At 40.6% G+C, this 15,916-nt stretch overlaps 1 protein-coding gene across 2 annotated transcripts in view; it reads right to left on the bottom strand.

The window, feature by feature from the left end:
- Window positions 1-7,107: 7,107 nt before the first annotated feature.
- Window positions 7,108-15,916, bottom strand: part of cpxm2 (carboxypeptidase X (M14 family), member 2) — a 185,581-nt gene continuing 176,772 nt past the window's right edge. For both annotated transcript variants that reach the window (XM_073027631.1, XM_073027633.1), the window contains exon 14: window positions 7,108-13,342. In XM_073027631.1, coding sequence (XP_072883732.1) covers window positions 13,092-13,342 — 251 coding nt within the window. In that variant the 3' untranslated portion in view covers window positions 7,108-13,091. The remainder of the gene's footprint in view (window positions 13,343-15,916) is intronic.

Below are 15,916 nucleotides of genomic sequence, written 5' to 3'. Positions count from 1 at the left end.
GTTGTTGTCCCTATAGAATCAGTGGTGGTTTCTACAGTGGACCAATCCAATTGACTCTCTTGGCAGATCAGTTCTGAGATTGTCAAGATTGTCAGACAAGTGAGTAAGTCAATAAAGTTGATGTTAGCAGATTCTCGCAGACTTCCATTTTACAGGCAAACAGACAAACTTCACCAGTATGAGGCCTGGTTGGTTGGGGTCAGCCATGGATGTCGCGTCCCACCTATTTACATTATATAAGACTATAATATCATAAGATTTAGGAGTAAAATTAGGCCATTTGGCCCATCAAATTTGCACTACAATCTCATCATGGCTGAACTAAATTTCCTCTCAGCTCCAGTCTCCTGCCTTCTCCCCGTATCCTTTCATGCCCTGACCAATCAAGAATCTAACAACCTCTGACTTAAATATACATGAAGAATTGGCCTCCTCAGTACGCCACATCAACTGATCCTCCTTTATTTATCCTGCTTGTTATTTCTTCAAAGAATTCCAACTGGCCTATAGTTTGTTTTCTTTGACTTCTCTCCCTTCTTGAAGAGTGGAGTGACATTTGCAACGTTCCAGTCTTCTGGTAACATTGCAGGATCTAGTTATTCTTGAAAGATCATTACTAATGTCTCCACAATCTTTTTGGCCTCTGCTTTCAGAATCCTGGGGTGTACACTATCTTGTCCAGATGACCTATCTACATTCAGACTTTCCAGTTTCCCAAGAACCTTCTCCCTAGTTATGGTAACTTCACACACTTCAAGCCCCCTGACAGCTGGAACTTCCACCGTACTGTTAGTGTCTTCCACAGCAAAGACTGACGCAAAATACTTATTCAGTTCACCAGCTATTTTGCTGTTCCCCATTACTACCTCTCCAGCTTTGTTTTCCAGCAGTCTGATATCCACCCTTACCTCTCTTTTGCACTCTACGTATCTTAAGAAAGTTTTGGTATCCTCTTTAATTTTATTGGCTAGCTTACTTTTAAATTCCTTCTTTAGGAGGCATGGAATCCAAAGCTGCTGTGCAGGTTGACAGTGTTGTTTAGAAGGTGTATGGTGTGTTAGCCTTCACCAGCCGTGAGATTGAGTTCAAGCGCCGAGAGTTAATGTTGCAGCGATCTAAGACCTCAGTTAGACCCCACTTGGAGTACTGTGTTCAGTTCTGACCACCTCACTACAGGAAGGATGTGGATGCTGTAGAGAGAGTGCAGAGGAGATTTACAAGGATGTCGCCTAAATTGGAGGGTGTACCTTATGAGAATAGGCTGAGTAAACTTAGCCTTTTCTCCTTGGGGCGATGGAGGATGAGAGGTGACCTGATAGAGGTGTATAAGATGATGTGATGAGAGGCATTGATCATTTAGATAGCCTGAGGTTCCGCCCCAGGGGAGAAATGGCTGACATGAGGGGGCATACTTTTAAGGTGCTTGGAATTAGGTACAAGAGGGATGTCAGGGTTAAGTTTTTCACACACAGAATGGTGGATGTGTGGAATGCATTGCCAGTGACAATTGTGGTGGCGGATACAATAGGGTCTTCTAAGAGAATCCTAGATAGGTACATGGAGCTTAAAGAAATGGAGGGCTATGTGGTAGGGTAATTCTAGGCAGTTTCCAGAGTAGGCTACATCATTGGAACAACATTGTGGGCTGAAGGGCCTGTAATGTGCTGTGGATTTCTATGTTCTATGTTTGTCTTTTTAATGACTTTTTTAGTTATCTTCTGTTGGTTTTTAAAAGCTTCCCAATCCTCTAATTTCCGATTAATTTTTGCTTTATTATATTTCTCCTCTTTTTGGCTTTTATGTTGGCTTTGACTTCTCTTGTTAGCCATCGTTGTATCATCTTTCCTTGAGAATACTTCTTCCTCTTTGGGATGTATATATGCTGTACCTCTCGAATCGCTCCCAGATATACCAACCATTACTGCTCTGTCGTCATCCCTGCCTGTGGTCTTTTCCAGCAAATTCTGGCCAACTCTTCCCTCATGCCTCTGTTATTACTCTACGGTAATACTGATACATCTGACTGTATCTTCTCCTTCTCAAATTTCAGGGTGGATTTAATCACTTTCTCTTAAGGGTTCTTTTGCCTTATGCTCACAAATCAATTCTAGTATATTGCATAACACCCAATCCAGAATAGCTGATCCCCAGTGGGCTCAACTAGATGCTCTAAAAAGCCATCTTACGGCAGTTCGATAAATTCCTCCTGCTGGGATCCAGCACCAACCTAATTTTCCCAATCCACTTGCATATTGAAATCCTCCATAACTATTATAACATTGCCCTTTTTGGCATGCATTTTCTATCTCCCTTTGTAATTTGCAGTCTAACTCCTTACTACTGTTTCAGATTTGTATACAACTCCCATCATGGTCTTTTACCCTTGCTGTTCCTTACCTCTATCCACAATGATTCAACACATTCAGACCCTATGTCAGCTCTTTCTGTTTGATTTAATTTTTTACAAACAGAACAATGCCACCCCTCTAACTTCCTGTCTGTCCTTGTCCTACAATGTGTAGCCTTAGAAATTAAGCTCCCAGCTATAATCTTCTTTCAGCCATGATTCAGCGATGCCTACAGCATCATACCTGCCAATCTGCAACTGTTCATCTACCTTATTCCGTATACTGTGCACATTCCAATATAACACCTTCAGTCCTGTATTCATCTTTTTCAATTTTGGCTGCCTTTTATGTTGCAACTCATCCTGTTGACCGCAATTTTGCCCTATCAACAGGCTCTCCTCACTACACATTGCCTCATTTTGTAAACCAGCTACCTCATCTTCAGCAGTATCATTGGCCTATCTGACAATTTTTCTTGCATTGTAATATACGTAGCTCGGGACATAAGTCACACCATGTTCAACCTTTTGATTCCTAACTTTGCCTGAGATCTTACAAATACCTGCCTCCATAATCTCCCCACTAACTATACTGGCACTCTGGCTCCCATCCCTTGCAACTCTAGTTTAAACCCCATTGTTTAAACCTTTCCACTAGGATATTAGTCCCCCTCCAGTTCAGGTGCAAACCATCCCATCTGTATAGGTCCCATCCTCCCTGGAAGAGAGTCTTTAATGTTCCAAATATCTTATTCCCTCCCTCCTACACCAACTCCTTAGCCACATATTAAACTGTTTAATCTTCCCAGTGCTGACCTCACCATCACATGGCACGGGTAGCAATCCTGAGATCACCACCCTGGAGGTCCCGTCCATTAACTTAGCACCTGACTCCCTGAACTCCCTATGCAGAACCTCATCACTCATCCTACCCATGTCATTGGTGCCTACATGGACCATGACTTTTGACTGTTCACCCTCCCACATAAGAATGCTGAGGACTCAATCTGAGATATCCTGGAACCTGACAACATACTATCTGGTCATCTCGTTCTTGCCTCCTGTCCATTCCCCTAACTAGTGAAATCCCTACCACCATAGTGTTCCTCTTCTCTCCTCTTCCCATCTGAGTCACAGAAGCAGACTCAGTGCCAAAGACCCATCCACTATGACTTTCTTCTGTTAGGTCATTACCCCCCCGACAATATCCAAAGTGATACACCTGTTGTTGAGGGGGATGCTACAGCTACCCTACACTGGCTCCTTAACCCCTTTACCCTTCCTGACTGTCACCCAGTTTCCTGTGTCCTGCACGCTGGGTGTAACTACCTCTCTCTATGTCCTATCTATCACCCTTTCAGCCTCCCATTGTACTATGCAACCTTATACACAAGCCAGGGCAGTACAATATGGAGATCAAGCAGTTGTCCATGTCGCAGGCTCCCTCTGTCTATGCTGCTGAAGAATGCAAAGGAACAGCAAAGGCTGATACAGTTTAGCACCAGCGCTGTCTCAGGAGTTGCCTATTGGCTCTCATCTCATTGCAGAACTGCTTTAGGGACGCCAGCTCTGAATTCTTCCTCAGAGTTTACTCCCGAAGCCTTCCCCATGAGTGGATATATGGTAGCCAAATGGCAGCAGAGGTTTGAGACCAGAGTTTTCCTTCTCCTGAATCAGCCCCATCCTCCTGAAGCGACTGTTTTTAAGGTGCTAGTAACTGTCCTTTTCCCCTTCTCCTATCAGTAGAAATGGTTCCACTGGATTTAATAGCTAAGCCACACGCGAAAGGCAGGAGCTTGTTGTCAGAGGCTATTTGAATCACATGGCATAGGTTGCATTTAATAGATAGTGGGAGTTTATCCCCGCTACATCTCCCAGCTATAACATTAGGGAACCCTTCACCAGTACCACCCTGGAAATATGCCGTCTTGCTAGCAGGGTAAACAACCTGAGGGCAATATATGAGGAGTGCAGAAGGACACCTGACTTACCTTTGAATGCAGTGGTCAAGGAGCAATACATTCAGAATCAGGTTTAATGTCACCGGCATATGCCGTGAAATTTGTTGTCATTGCAGCAGCAGTACAATGCAATACATAATAATAGAAAAAACATGAATTACAGTTAGTATATATATTAAATAGATAAATTAAATAAATAGTCCAAAAATAGAAATAAAAAAGTAATGAGGTAGTGTTCATGGGTTTAATGTCCATTCAGAAATCATATGACAAATGGGAAGACGCTGTTCCTGAATCATTACCTATGTGCCTTCGGGCTTTTGGACCTCCTTCCTGATGGTAGCAATGAGAACAAGGCATGACCTGGCTGATGAGGGTCCTTAATGATGGATGCCACCTTTTTGAGGCATCACTCCTTGAAGATGTCCTGGATACACCAGAGGCCAGTGCCCACGTATCTGACTAAGCTTACAAGTCACTGCAGTTTATCTCCATCCCCCATACCAGAAGGTGATCCAACCAGTTAAAGTGCTCTCCACAGTACATCTGTAGAAATTTGAAGTCTTTTAAGTGACATACCAAATCTCTTCAAACTTCTATGAAACATAGCCACTGTCATGCCTACTTGATTTTTGCATTGATACACTGGGTCCAGGGTTGATCATCAGAGACTACAGGTATGACTAACAGCAGCAATAGAGCTAAGTGATCTCATGAGCATTGAATCAGCTCAAAGCTGTGCAATTCTGCCAAGTTGTGAATGGTGGTTGACACATGAGGAAGAGCCTTCAAAAAACTTCTCTTCCCGAAGAATGGTGTTCCTTGCATTCCATTGATAAGGACAACGCATTTCATAATCATCTCCAGCCAGAAATATGGAGTGGACTATCTCGATCGACTTCCTTTTGAGATTCCCACTATCACCACAACATTTTTTTCGCAAGTTTGATTCACTCCACGTTATATCAAGAAATAGTTGAGATTACTGGATTTTGTCTTTGCTACACTATTAATCTGCCTAGTCCAAGCAAACTGCACCCTTCATACCCCTTCCATCGATGACCCTATCCATATTTCTCGGAAATGTTGAGATCATCCCACATCCACCACTTTCGCTAGCAGCTCATTCCATACTCTCAACATTTTCCACGTGAAGAAATTCCCCCTCATTTTCCACTTAAACATTTCACCTTTCACTCCCAACCCATGATCAGTAGTTCTAGTCTGACCCAACCTTAGTGGAAAAAGCCTGCTTGCATTTACCCTGTCTATACCACTCATAATGTTGTATATCTCTATCAAATCTCCCCTTGTTCTTCTATGCTTTAAGGAATAAAGTCCTAAGCTATTCAACCTTTCCCTCTAACTCAAGCCCTAAAGTCCTGGCAGCACCCTTGTTAATTTTCTCTGCACTCTGTCAATCTTACTGGTATCTTTCCTGTAAGTGTGTGGTCAAAACAGCACACAATATTCCAAATTAGGCCTCACCAACATCTTACACAACTTCAGCATTACATCCCAACTTCTGAATTCAATACTTTTATTTATAAACGCCAACGTGCCAGGAGCTTTTTTTATACCCCAATCAACCCGAGATGCTACTTTTGAGGAATTATGGATCTGTATTCCCAGATTCCTCAGTTCCCTAATGCTCACCGTATAATTCCTACCCTGGTTTGTTCTCCCAAAGTGCAACACCATAAGACCATAAGGAGCAGAGTTAGAACATTCAGCCCACCGAATCTGCTCCACCATTGCGTCATGGCAGATCCTGGACCCCACTCAACCCCATGCACCTACCTTCTCACCATAACACCTTACACTTGCCTGCATTAAATTCCACCTACTGAGATCTTAAACAGCGAAAACGTGCACATACTCGGCCAGTCTCTGAAAATGACAGATGACTTTCTGTGGAGAACACGAGAGAACGGATTGTTTTTAATAAGTCAGTTTGACAGTTAAATTGTGATGGTGGGTCTTAATCTAATGTCCTGTAAATTAATAATCCAGTATACTAAATTACCACTCCATTATACCATAACTCATTGGACAATACTTACATTGACAAAAACCATAAAGATTATACACGTTCTGTATGCACTTTAAAACTTATTCTGAAAATGAATTAGTTAATAAAGACTTCAACTAAAAATAATTCATATTTTGTGCATCACCATTAAGTAATTCAATTGACAGAGTAGGCTTATTATATTTGAAATGCATATAAATATTTCCATATAGTTTTTATTACAAAGAAGTTGTAGAAGATAGAATTCATAATATAACCAATTTTATTTGGACACATTTCGCTTTACTAACCAGTTACGCCATTTATATCTGAGGTGGAACAAATGGTTCTTGATTGAATAGGTACTGTACATGGACTGATACTGTTTGGTGACAATTTCTTTTTTTAAAAAAACAAACTGATATAAACTCAAAAGATTCTGCAAATGTTGGAAATCTTGAGCAACACACAGAATGCATGAGGAGTTCAGCAAGTCAGGCGGCATCTACAGAGGGGAATAAGCAGGTGCTGCTTTGGGCTGAGACCCTGTATGCCTAATATACTCTTCAAGGACACCCTTTTAAGAAGGATTACTATCTTCACTGTGAGCTTGAAATTTTTCTAGCACAGACAGAAAGGTTACCGTATATATAAAATGTTGCCAGCACCTTTTGCTGACATCCAGTTGGATCAATCAAGTGATGGGAGAATGGAAGAAAATGTCAAGACTGCTTTCAGTCAGCTCAATGACAACATCATCGAATCAATGCAGCAAGAACAGTCCAATGTAAATGTTATAAAGCTTTATTAAAGTGCAGGAACACTTTGAGTTCAGGTGGCTTCAGTTTAACAAATTAGCACAAAGTGACAAATTAATGTTGAATGCACAAGTTATAATCATTCTAGTAGGCTTAGAATAAAAATGTTATAGGCATCCAGGTTATAATTTCAACCATAAATCCAAGTGCACACTGAACATATAAAATTATATAATTATATAATAATTATGCAGGAATACGAAAGGCACCATTTAGAACCTCAGCCACATCAATAAAAATGTTTAAATTACACTCTGCTTACTTGCCAAGCCAGAATAAAACATTGTTTGTAAACAACTAAAATAATCAAGGTGATTTGGAAAATGCTGCTAACTTTTCATATACACATAAACTCCAAGGTTTACTATCAGCTTTAAGCTTGCATCTACACCAAACTTTTTATCAGAGTTATGACAAAGGCTTAAATAAAAATGACTTTAATGTAGCATTTCAGTGAAGGGAAGTAACGCCATCTGAAGATTACAACTAGCATGGAAATGTCCTTCAGTGGATCATAACCTCCACTCACTGTCCATACTTCCACTTGTGAGATCTAAAGCAAATTTGGTTTGCATTTTAGGTTGAATATTTAAGATCGAATTTACCGATAAAATCATTACTCAAATATCATTCTGTTATCCATTGAAAATTTACCCTGAAAATCATTGCAAAACTTATTTTTATTTGTGTTAACCAGTGCCTGACATTTTTCTGCTTCTAATTAATTATTATGGTTATTTTTATATTTTTGCCTTAAGTAAATTTGAACAAAAGCAATGCTACCTTTTCATATTTTCTCAAAAGAATTTCTTCCAGCTGCTGCTACAGTTCCATTTCCTCACCTCCTCTTCCTAAAATGCAAGGTTTTGGCTCCAGCTTCTGCACAAGAACTGTTTTTCCTTCTCCATCCCACCAAAAGCAGTGTACCTTTAGCCTCAGGGTGCATGCAGAAAATAAACAAATAAGACAGGTCCCCTCGAGCTGGTGGGTGGCAGATATCATTATGAAAAGAGAGGGGAAGAGAAAAATAACTTTATAACCGAAAATGAAGTGCAAAGGATGAAAACCAAAGAAATCATAGGATAGAATACCAGAGCAGATGCACTTGAATACAAGCTGGTAAAGGGCAAAGAGAGATGTGGATCCATGTTTTCAGAGTGACCTCCTGTTACAGAGTGACATGTAATTAAAGATTGAAGCAATGGTGGAGAGAATGTCCTGTTAAGGAAAGGAGAGTGGAAAGGGGACAAGTAGATTTAGAAGTATTAGATTGGAGAGAGAACATTGGTGGAAGAATTACATTTCAAAAACAGCCACTCTTCTCAAAATAGCACGTGTAAAATAAAACTAGATCAGCAAGGAAATAAAATGTTCCAAATATTTCATTTAGTAATCAGAAAGTGTTTTCCAATTTCAAACCAAACTGACAGCATAATTGCTATGATTGATGGAGACAAAATAACTTTCATTTGGGCTTGAGACTCAACCAGTTCACCGGTTCACTTCAGGGAACTCTGACCCAGAATTTCTTAGCTTAAATTTAATTTCATTCCTTCTCAACATGGGCGACTTTTGGTGCACAGAACAATTTGAATACTTTTAAGTGTAGCAAAGGTAACGTTGCCCACACACTGAGAGTTATCAGATCAGTGCACTGAACAATTGTTGGTTCACATCCTAAGTCAATGAGTGACTGGGCCTGAAGGAAATTTGAATCATATGGCGATTGGAATCAGGGTGGAGGTACTGCCTGTGGGGCTTGGAATATAATACCCTGCTCTTTCAAAGAACATTAATTAAAACTAAATAATACTCAATCACTTTTAAGCACTCTCGTTATAAGGACAGCCTGCTGGATCATTCAGTGCCTGATAGAAAAGGGTGGAACATCTGTGCTGGAATCCAGCAATGGTGAGGTACAGGAAGTGGGTATGCTACTCAATAATGAATAGCCTTGCATCAGGTGAGTCTCAGCATTAACAGAGCTCGCTGTCTGTGTTAGGTCAGTTAAAAGGGGATTCCAGTCCCAAAACTCTTGTCAGTACTTTGATGAAACCAAATAAGAAAATGAATGCACAACAATTATTCTCCATGGAGATCATTTTCAGCATGAGCACAGTGGATGCATCAGTAAGTCAAAAGCTTTTTAATGAAAAGTGGTGACTTTTCCTCTGTTCATTGGAAATCAGAAGAATGAGGGGTGACCTCATCAAAACCTACAGAATGTTGATAGGCCTCGATAGAGTAGATGTGGAGAGGACGTTTCCTGTGAAAAGGAAGCTTACACCAGAGGACACAGTCTCAAAATAGAGGGATGTCTTGAGCCCAAGAATGGTGAATCTGTGGAATTCGCTGTCATGGGCTGCTGTTGTGGCCATGTCACTGGGTATATTTAAGGCAGAAGTTGATAAATTCCTGATTAGTCAGGGCATGAAGGATTATAAGGAGAAGGCATAAAATTGGGTCCGAGAGAGAAAATGGATCAGCCATGATGAAAGGGGGGAGCAGACTTGACAGACCAAATGGCCTAATTTTGCTCCTGTATCTTATCAACTTATGGTCTAAAAGCTTTTCTGTGGTTCAAACTAAAAGTTAACCTTAATCTCTGTGATTATTTCATGACATACTCCATTGTTTAAATTTTCTGACATTTATTGCAGCACAGATTCATTCAGTGATAATAGTCTCTATTTTGAAAAGTGAGAATTTTTTCCGTTTGGTTTCAATGGTTGGAGTGTGTAAGGGCATCACTTGGTTCTTCACGTCCTCCTCGCCTCTCCCCCATCCAATGCTTCAATTGACTTCATGCACAGAGTTGGTACAACTAGAACTGCTGACTAGAGACATATTTGTCTGCCCAATTGCTTTTGGCTGAAAGCAATTAGAGCTTGGAATTTGGCATGTTGTCAGAACCAATAAAGACAATGATTAGATAGATTAAAATAATGCAGTACATAACTCTTTAAATTATTGCATACTTCATATTTTGCAAACCATATATTGTTTATGTATTTGCTGCTGACTTTTCACATATTACACAGATCATCACAATTTAGTGTTAGGGCATCTGAGATAGTGTTTATATTGCAATTCATGAACAGCTGTAGGTCGGCTGGTCAATTAGGTCCTGAAGAATCATGTTTACAAAAAATGAATGCTTCCTTTATTTGGGCATTTACTGCAATTCTCTGTACTCTTTCAGAATTTATTACGAGAATGATGGATCAAAACAGATTTCTAATTGCATTGTTGGCAACAATTTGAAGAATGTGTGAAATTTCTCCAGTAAAATGGAGTTCTGCTATGTGACCTGAGAACGTATGGCAATGAAACAGGTCTAGATCGCTGGATATCTGCAGCCAGAACTAAACAAAATATATTTGTATAAGATTACTTTGATATTATTACCAAAATATATAACTGAAGTGTTCACAGGACTTTAACAATTTCAGTGAATAATTCTATAATGTTGCAGCTCCTACAGAAAAGCATCACACCAAAAAGAAAATCCGGTAATTTGTCGGTAAGTTTGTTGGGCAGACCTAAATGTTTAATACATGATATTTTTCCTCACTTTGTTTAAATGTTTGAATGCTTAACCATTCCCTGTACTTGAGCGTAGGCTTACATGGAGGCATCTTTGCATAAAATAGTCAAGAACCAGACGATATCCAGGATTTGGAAGGCTTATCATATGAGGAGTGTTTGATGGCTCTGGGCCTTTACTCGCTGGGAGTGATGAGAATGGGAGGGGAGGGGAAATCACATTGAAAGGCCTCGACAGAGTAGGTGCGGAGAGAATGTTTCCTATGGTGGGGAAGTCTAAGACAAGAGGACACAGCCACAGAATAGAGGACGATCATTTAGGATGGAAGTGAGGAATTTCTTTCACCAGAGAGTGGTGAGTCTATGGAATTTGTTGCCACAGGCAGCTGTGGAGACCAAGTCTTAGGGTATATTTAAGGCAGAGGTTGATAGATCATTGATTAGTCAGGGCATGAAGGGATACAGGGAGAAGGCAGGAGATTGGGCTGAGAGGGAAATGAATCAGCCATGATGAAATGGCAGAGCAGACTCGATGGGCCAAATAGCCTAATTCGGCTCCTATATTTTATGGTTTTCATCATGGCCAATCTGTTTTCTTCTCAGCCCCAGTTTCCTGCCTTCTCACCATGATCCTTCATGCCCTGACTAATCAAAAATCTATCATTTTCTGTCTTAAATATACTTGGCCTTCCCTAAGCTACTTCACATGACTACATTAGTAAAACTATTTGCACCAAATTAGGAATTGGCTCCAACGCTGCAGCCGAAGGTTTCTACTGAACAAATTCAGTTCAGTTCACAGATATGTTGTTAGTGGCAGAGCCAGGGTTGGTATTAAACCTGTTACATGGTGTTCTTTTGATTAATGGTCTGGGCACAGTATGGAAAGTATATATGTGGATACTCCAAAATCTGAGCAAGAGTGAATCATGTAGTAAAGAGCAATGAAATCTCAAAGATCGCGATGTGCTCAAGGACTGGCTCACAGGTTGCCAAATGGTGTTTAATTTAGATAAATGCAAAATCAAGCAAATCAAACAGAACTAAAGACGTAGCCTGCAATTGACAGGCTCCGGAACTGGCTGCAGTAATGACTCGCTTCACGTTTGTGGTCTCACTTTTGTGAATTTTACAAACCTGCTTACTTTTATTGTTTGCATGATTTGTTTTTTTTTTCCCCAGCACACTGGGTGTTTGATGGTCTTCTTGTATATTGTATACATTCTCTGATATTAAATGGAACAATCGAAACTATATACCAAGGAAGTATCCATGCAGATAGTATTTGGTACATGCTAAATCCCGGATTAATTTCATCAACTGAGTGAGCTGGAAAGTAATTTTATTTTACTGTGTCTACTTTTGTTTTGATTATGTTATGTGGGTTCTGGCATGACCTTGGCAGAGTTAGGGCAGAGAGAACATAATCAGCCATGATGACTATGCCATCAAATGTAATAGGCTTGCTGAGTCAGCTGGTCTTTCCTCGCAAGTCTATTATGTTTTTTCCTGTTTATTTATTTATAGTACAGCTCATAACTCTGTAATAAACTAAACTCTTTCAACATATTGATACATTGGTGAGGCCTAATTTGGAGTATTGTGTACAGTTCTGGTCACCTACCTACAGGAAAAAATGTCAATAAGGTTGAAAGAGTACAGAGAAAATTTACAAGTTTTTTGCTGTGTCTGGAGTTCCTGACTTGAAAGGAAAAACTGGATAGATTAGAATTTTATTCCTTGGTGCGTAGAAGATTAGAGGGGTATAGATAAGGTAAATGTAAGCAGGCTTTTTCCACTGAAGTTGGGTGGGTCTACTACAAGAGGTCATGGGTTAAGGGTGAAAGGTGAAATGCTCAAGGGTAATATGAGGAGAAACTTTTTCACTCAAAGGGTGATGAGAGTGTGGAACAAGTGTCAGCGCAAGTGCTGCAGCAAGCTGGATTTCACCATGTAAGATACGTTTGGATAGGTACATGGATGGTAGAGGTATGGAGGGCAATGGTCCTGGTGCAGGTCAATGGGAGTAAAGTGTTTAAGTGACTTGGCACAGACTAGATGAGCCAAGGGGCTGTACTTTTCAATGACTTTATATGGAGAAAAGCTAAAGGGATAAACTTCTGTGATATATGAATTAAACCAATATAGTCTCTGTTAGAGGAGGCCAGTGTTTCCGAACAATAATAGTTAAAATGTCCTATGTAAGTGTGGTCTAGTGTGGTACATCATGCAGGAAAGTGCTGAATAATGTAAAAGTTGCATATGTTCTGTGAATGCTGCAGTCACAGGTAATACAAATATCGAGTGCATCTTGTACTTTAAAAGAATGCATTATTTTGTATAAAACATCTCGCAATGTAACAATATAGAGAAGTCTGTATTGGTCAGGATTTCCATGGGAGGTGTTCCTACAACTGGCGACGTCTATGCCGAACTCGTCTGAACCGTTTAAGTGACAGATTAATTGGCTGCTTCCCAAATTTCTCCATTATCTCTTTAATTCTTGACAGGTTTGTCCGGGCCAAAACAAAGTGACACGGCGTTGCTCCCATGTCATATCCCACCTCACAGCTTCGGGCTGCACTCGAGTAACCTTCAGCCTTGGCCGTCACCTTGTATTCGCCTGGATTTAAGAGTCGCCAATAGTCCCCGTCAGCAGCTGCAACAAAAGATGCATCCACAGTATTAGGTTACGCTGATTTAACGCACTACAACCTTCAACTGTGACACCACACTTCAGATTATGATGCGTCTTCAACAGGGAGGCAGGTGCTGATACTTGGCTGCCAACCCAACATGTATTTGATTGCTCTTCAAAATCAGTTGTAGTGCTAGAAGTTTAATTTCTTTTGAAACGGCAATATTTTTATAATGGTTGAAGTGGCTGGTAGCATACAGTCTGACTTTCAGCTTGCCCATTTATATATTGTCAACTGACAGCTAAAACGCCTTACTGGTGAATGGGTCTAACGGTACTGTGCCTCCGGTAAACTTAGTTTTCCCTATAAAGGTGTAGATTACACAGGTTATTTTCTATGCAGTTTAATCTTAGCATAAAACAATGTATGTTAATTGACAAGATTTCAAACATACATATAAATGGAATATGAAGCAATACCTCGAACTGTACGACACAGTACAGTCCCTTCAGCCTCTCGATTTTCAGCCAACCAATGTAAACTTACTCCATGATCAATCCAACCCTTCCCTCCTACACAGCGCATAACACTCCATTTTTCTTACATCCTTGTGCCTACCTAAGAGTCTTTGGAATGCCCCTCATGTATTAGCCTCTACCAGCACCTACAGCAGACGGTTTCAGGCACATACCTCTGATATGTCCCCTAATCCTTTTCTCCCTTTACCTTCAACAGATGTCATACAGTCATAGAAAAGTACTGCACAGAAACAGGCCCTTTGGCCCATCTAATCCATGGCAGACCATTTAAAGTGCCTAGTTCCATTGACTTGCACCTGGTCCATAGCCCTCCATATCCCTACCATTCATGTACCTATCCAAACTTCTCTGAACGGTTGAAATCAAGCTCACATGCACCACTTGCACTGGCAGCTTGTTCCACACTCTCACGACTTCCTGAGTGAAGAAGTTTCCCCTCATGTTCCCCTTAAACTTTCAATCTTTCACCTTTATCCCATGACCTCTAGTTGTAGTCCCAGCCAACCTCATGGAAAAAGCCTGTTTGCATTTACCCTATCTATACCCCTCATAATTTTGTATACCTCTATTAAATTCCCTCCCAGTCTTCTATTTTCCAAGGAATAGAGTCCTAACCTATACAATAAGAACAGGAAAACAGATTATTATCTGAATGGTGGCTGATTAGGAAAAGGGGAGGTGCAACGAGACCTGGGTGTCATTGTACACCAGTCATTGAAAGTGGGCATGCAGGTACAGCAGGCAAATGGTATGTTGGCATTCATAGCAAAAGGATTTGAGTACAGGAGCAGGGAGGTTCTACTGCAGTTGTACAAGGCCTTGGTGAGACCACACCTAGAGTATTGTGTGCAGTTTTGGTCCCCTAATCTGAAGGAAGACATTCTTGCCATAGAAGGAGTACACAGAAGGTTCACCAGATTGATTCTTGGGACGGCAGGACTTTCATATGAAGAAAGACTGGATCGATTAGGCTTATACTCACTGGAATTTAGAAGATTGAGGGGGTATCTTATTGAAACGTATAAAATTCTAAAGGGATTGGACAGGCTAGATGCAGGAAGATTGTTTCCAATGTTGGGGAAGTCCAGAACGCGGGGTCACAGTTTAAGGATAAAGGGGAAGCCTTTTAGGACCGAGATGAGGAAAAACTTCTTCACACAGAGAGTGGTGAATCTGTGGAATTCTCTGCCAGAGGAAACAGATGAGGCCAGTTCATTGGCTATATTTAAGAGGAAGTTAGATATGGCCCTTGTGGCTAAAGGGATCAGGGGGTATGGAGAGAAAGCAGGTACAGGGTTCTGAGTTGGATGATCAGCCATGATCATACTGAATGGTGGTGCAGGCTCGAAGGGCAGAATGGCCTACTCCTGCACCTATTTTCTATGTTTCTATGTTACAATCTTTCCATATAACTCAGGTGCAACATCCTTGTAAATTTTCTCTTTACTCTTTCAACCTTATTTACATCGTTCCTGTAGGTAGGTGCCCACTGGTACTGGCCATTGCCGGCCTAGAAAGAAAAGTTGCTGGCCATCCACTCTATCAATGTCTCCCTTAATCTTAAACATCTCTGTGAAGTTGCCTTTCATTCTTCTTTGCTCCAAAGAGAAAAGCTCTATCTCACTCAACTTTACCTCGAAAGGCATGCCCTCTAATCCAGGAAGCATCCCGGTAAATCTCCCCTGCAAACTCCCTAAAATTCCACATTCTTCCTATAATGGGGCAACTGGAACTGAACACAATATTCCAAGTGTAGTTTAATCATAATTTTATAGAGCTGCAATATTACCTTACAGCTCTTGAACTCGATCCCCTGATAAATGAAGGCCAGCACACCATACAACTGCCTAACCATCCTAACAAATTGCACAGCAACAATTGTTAATTGGATTTCAAATAGGCAAACACATAGTAAAAGCTAAGTGCACCATGTCAATTAACTTGATTTCAAATACACATAAAAATAACCAGGTTGAAAATATAACTTTATACGTAGAGTTGTAAAAAAACTACAGGACAGAAACAGGCCCTTGGCCCATCAAGTCTGTGCTGAGC

Source organism: Hemitrygon akajei, chromosome 23 (assembly GCF_048418815.1).
Source record: "Hemitrygon akajei chromosome 23, sHemAka1.3, whole genome shotgun sequence".
In the NCBI taxonomy this organism is placed as follows: Eukaryota; Metazoa; Chordata; class Chondrichthyes; order Myliobatiformes; family Dasyatidae; genus Hemitrygon; species Hemitrygon akajei.
This window is presented reverse-complemented; position numbering and strand designations above follow the sequence as displayed.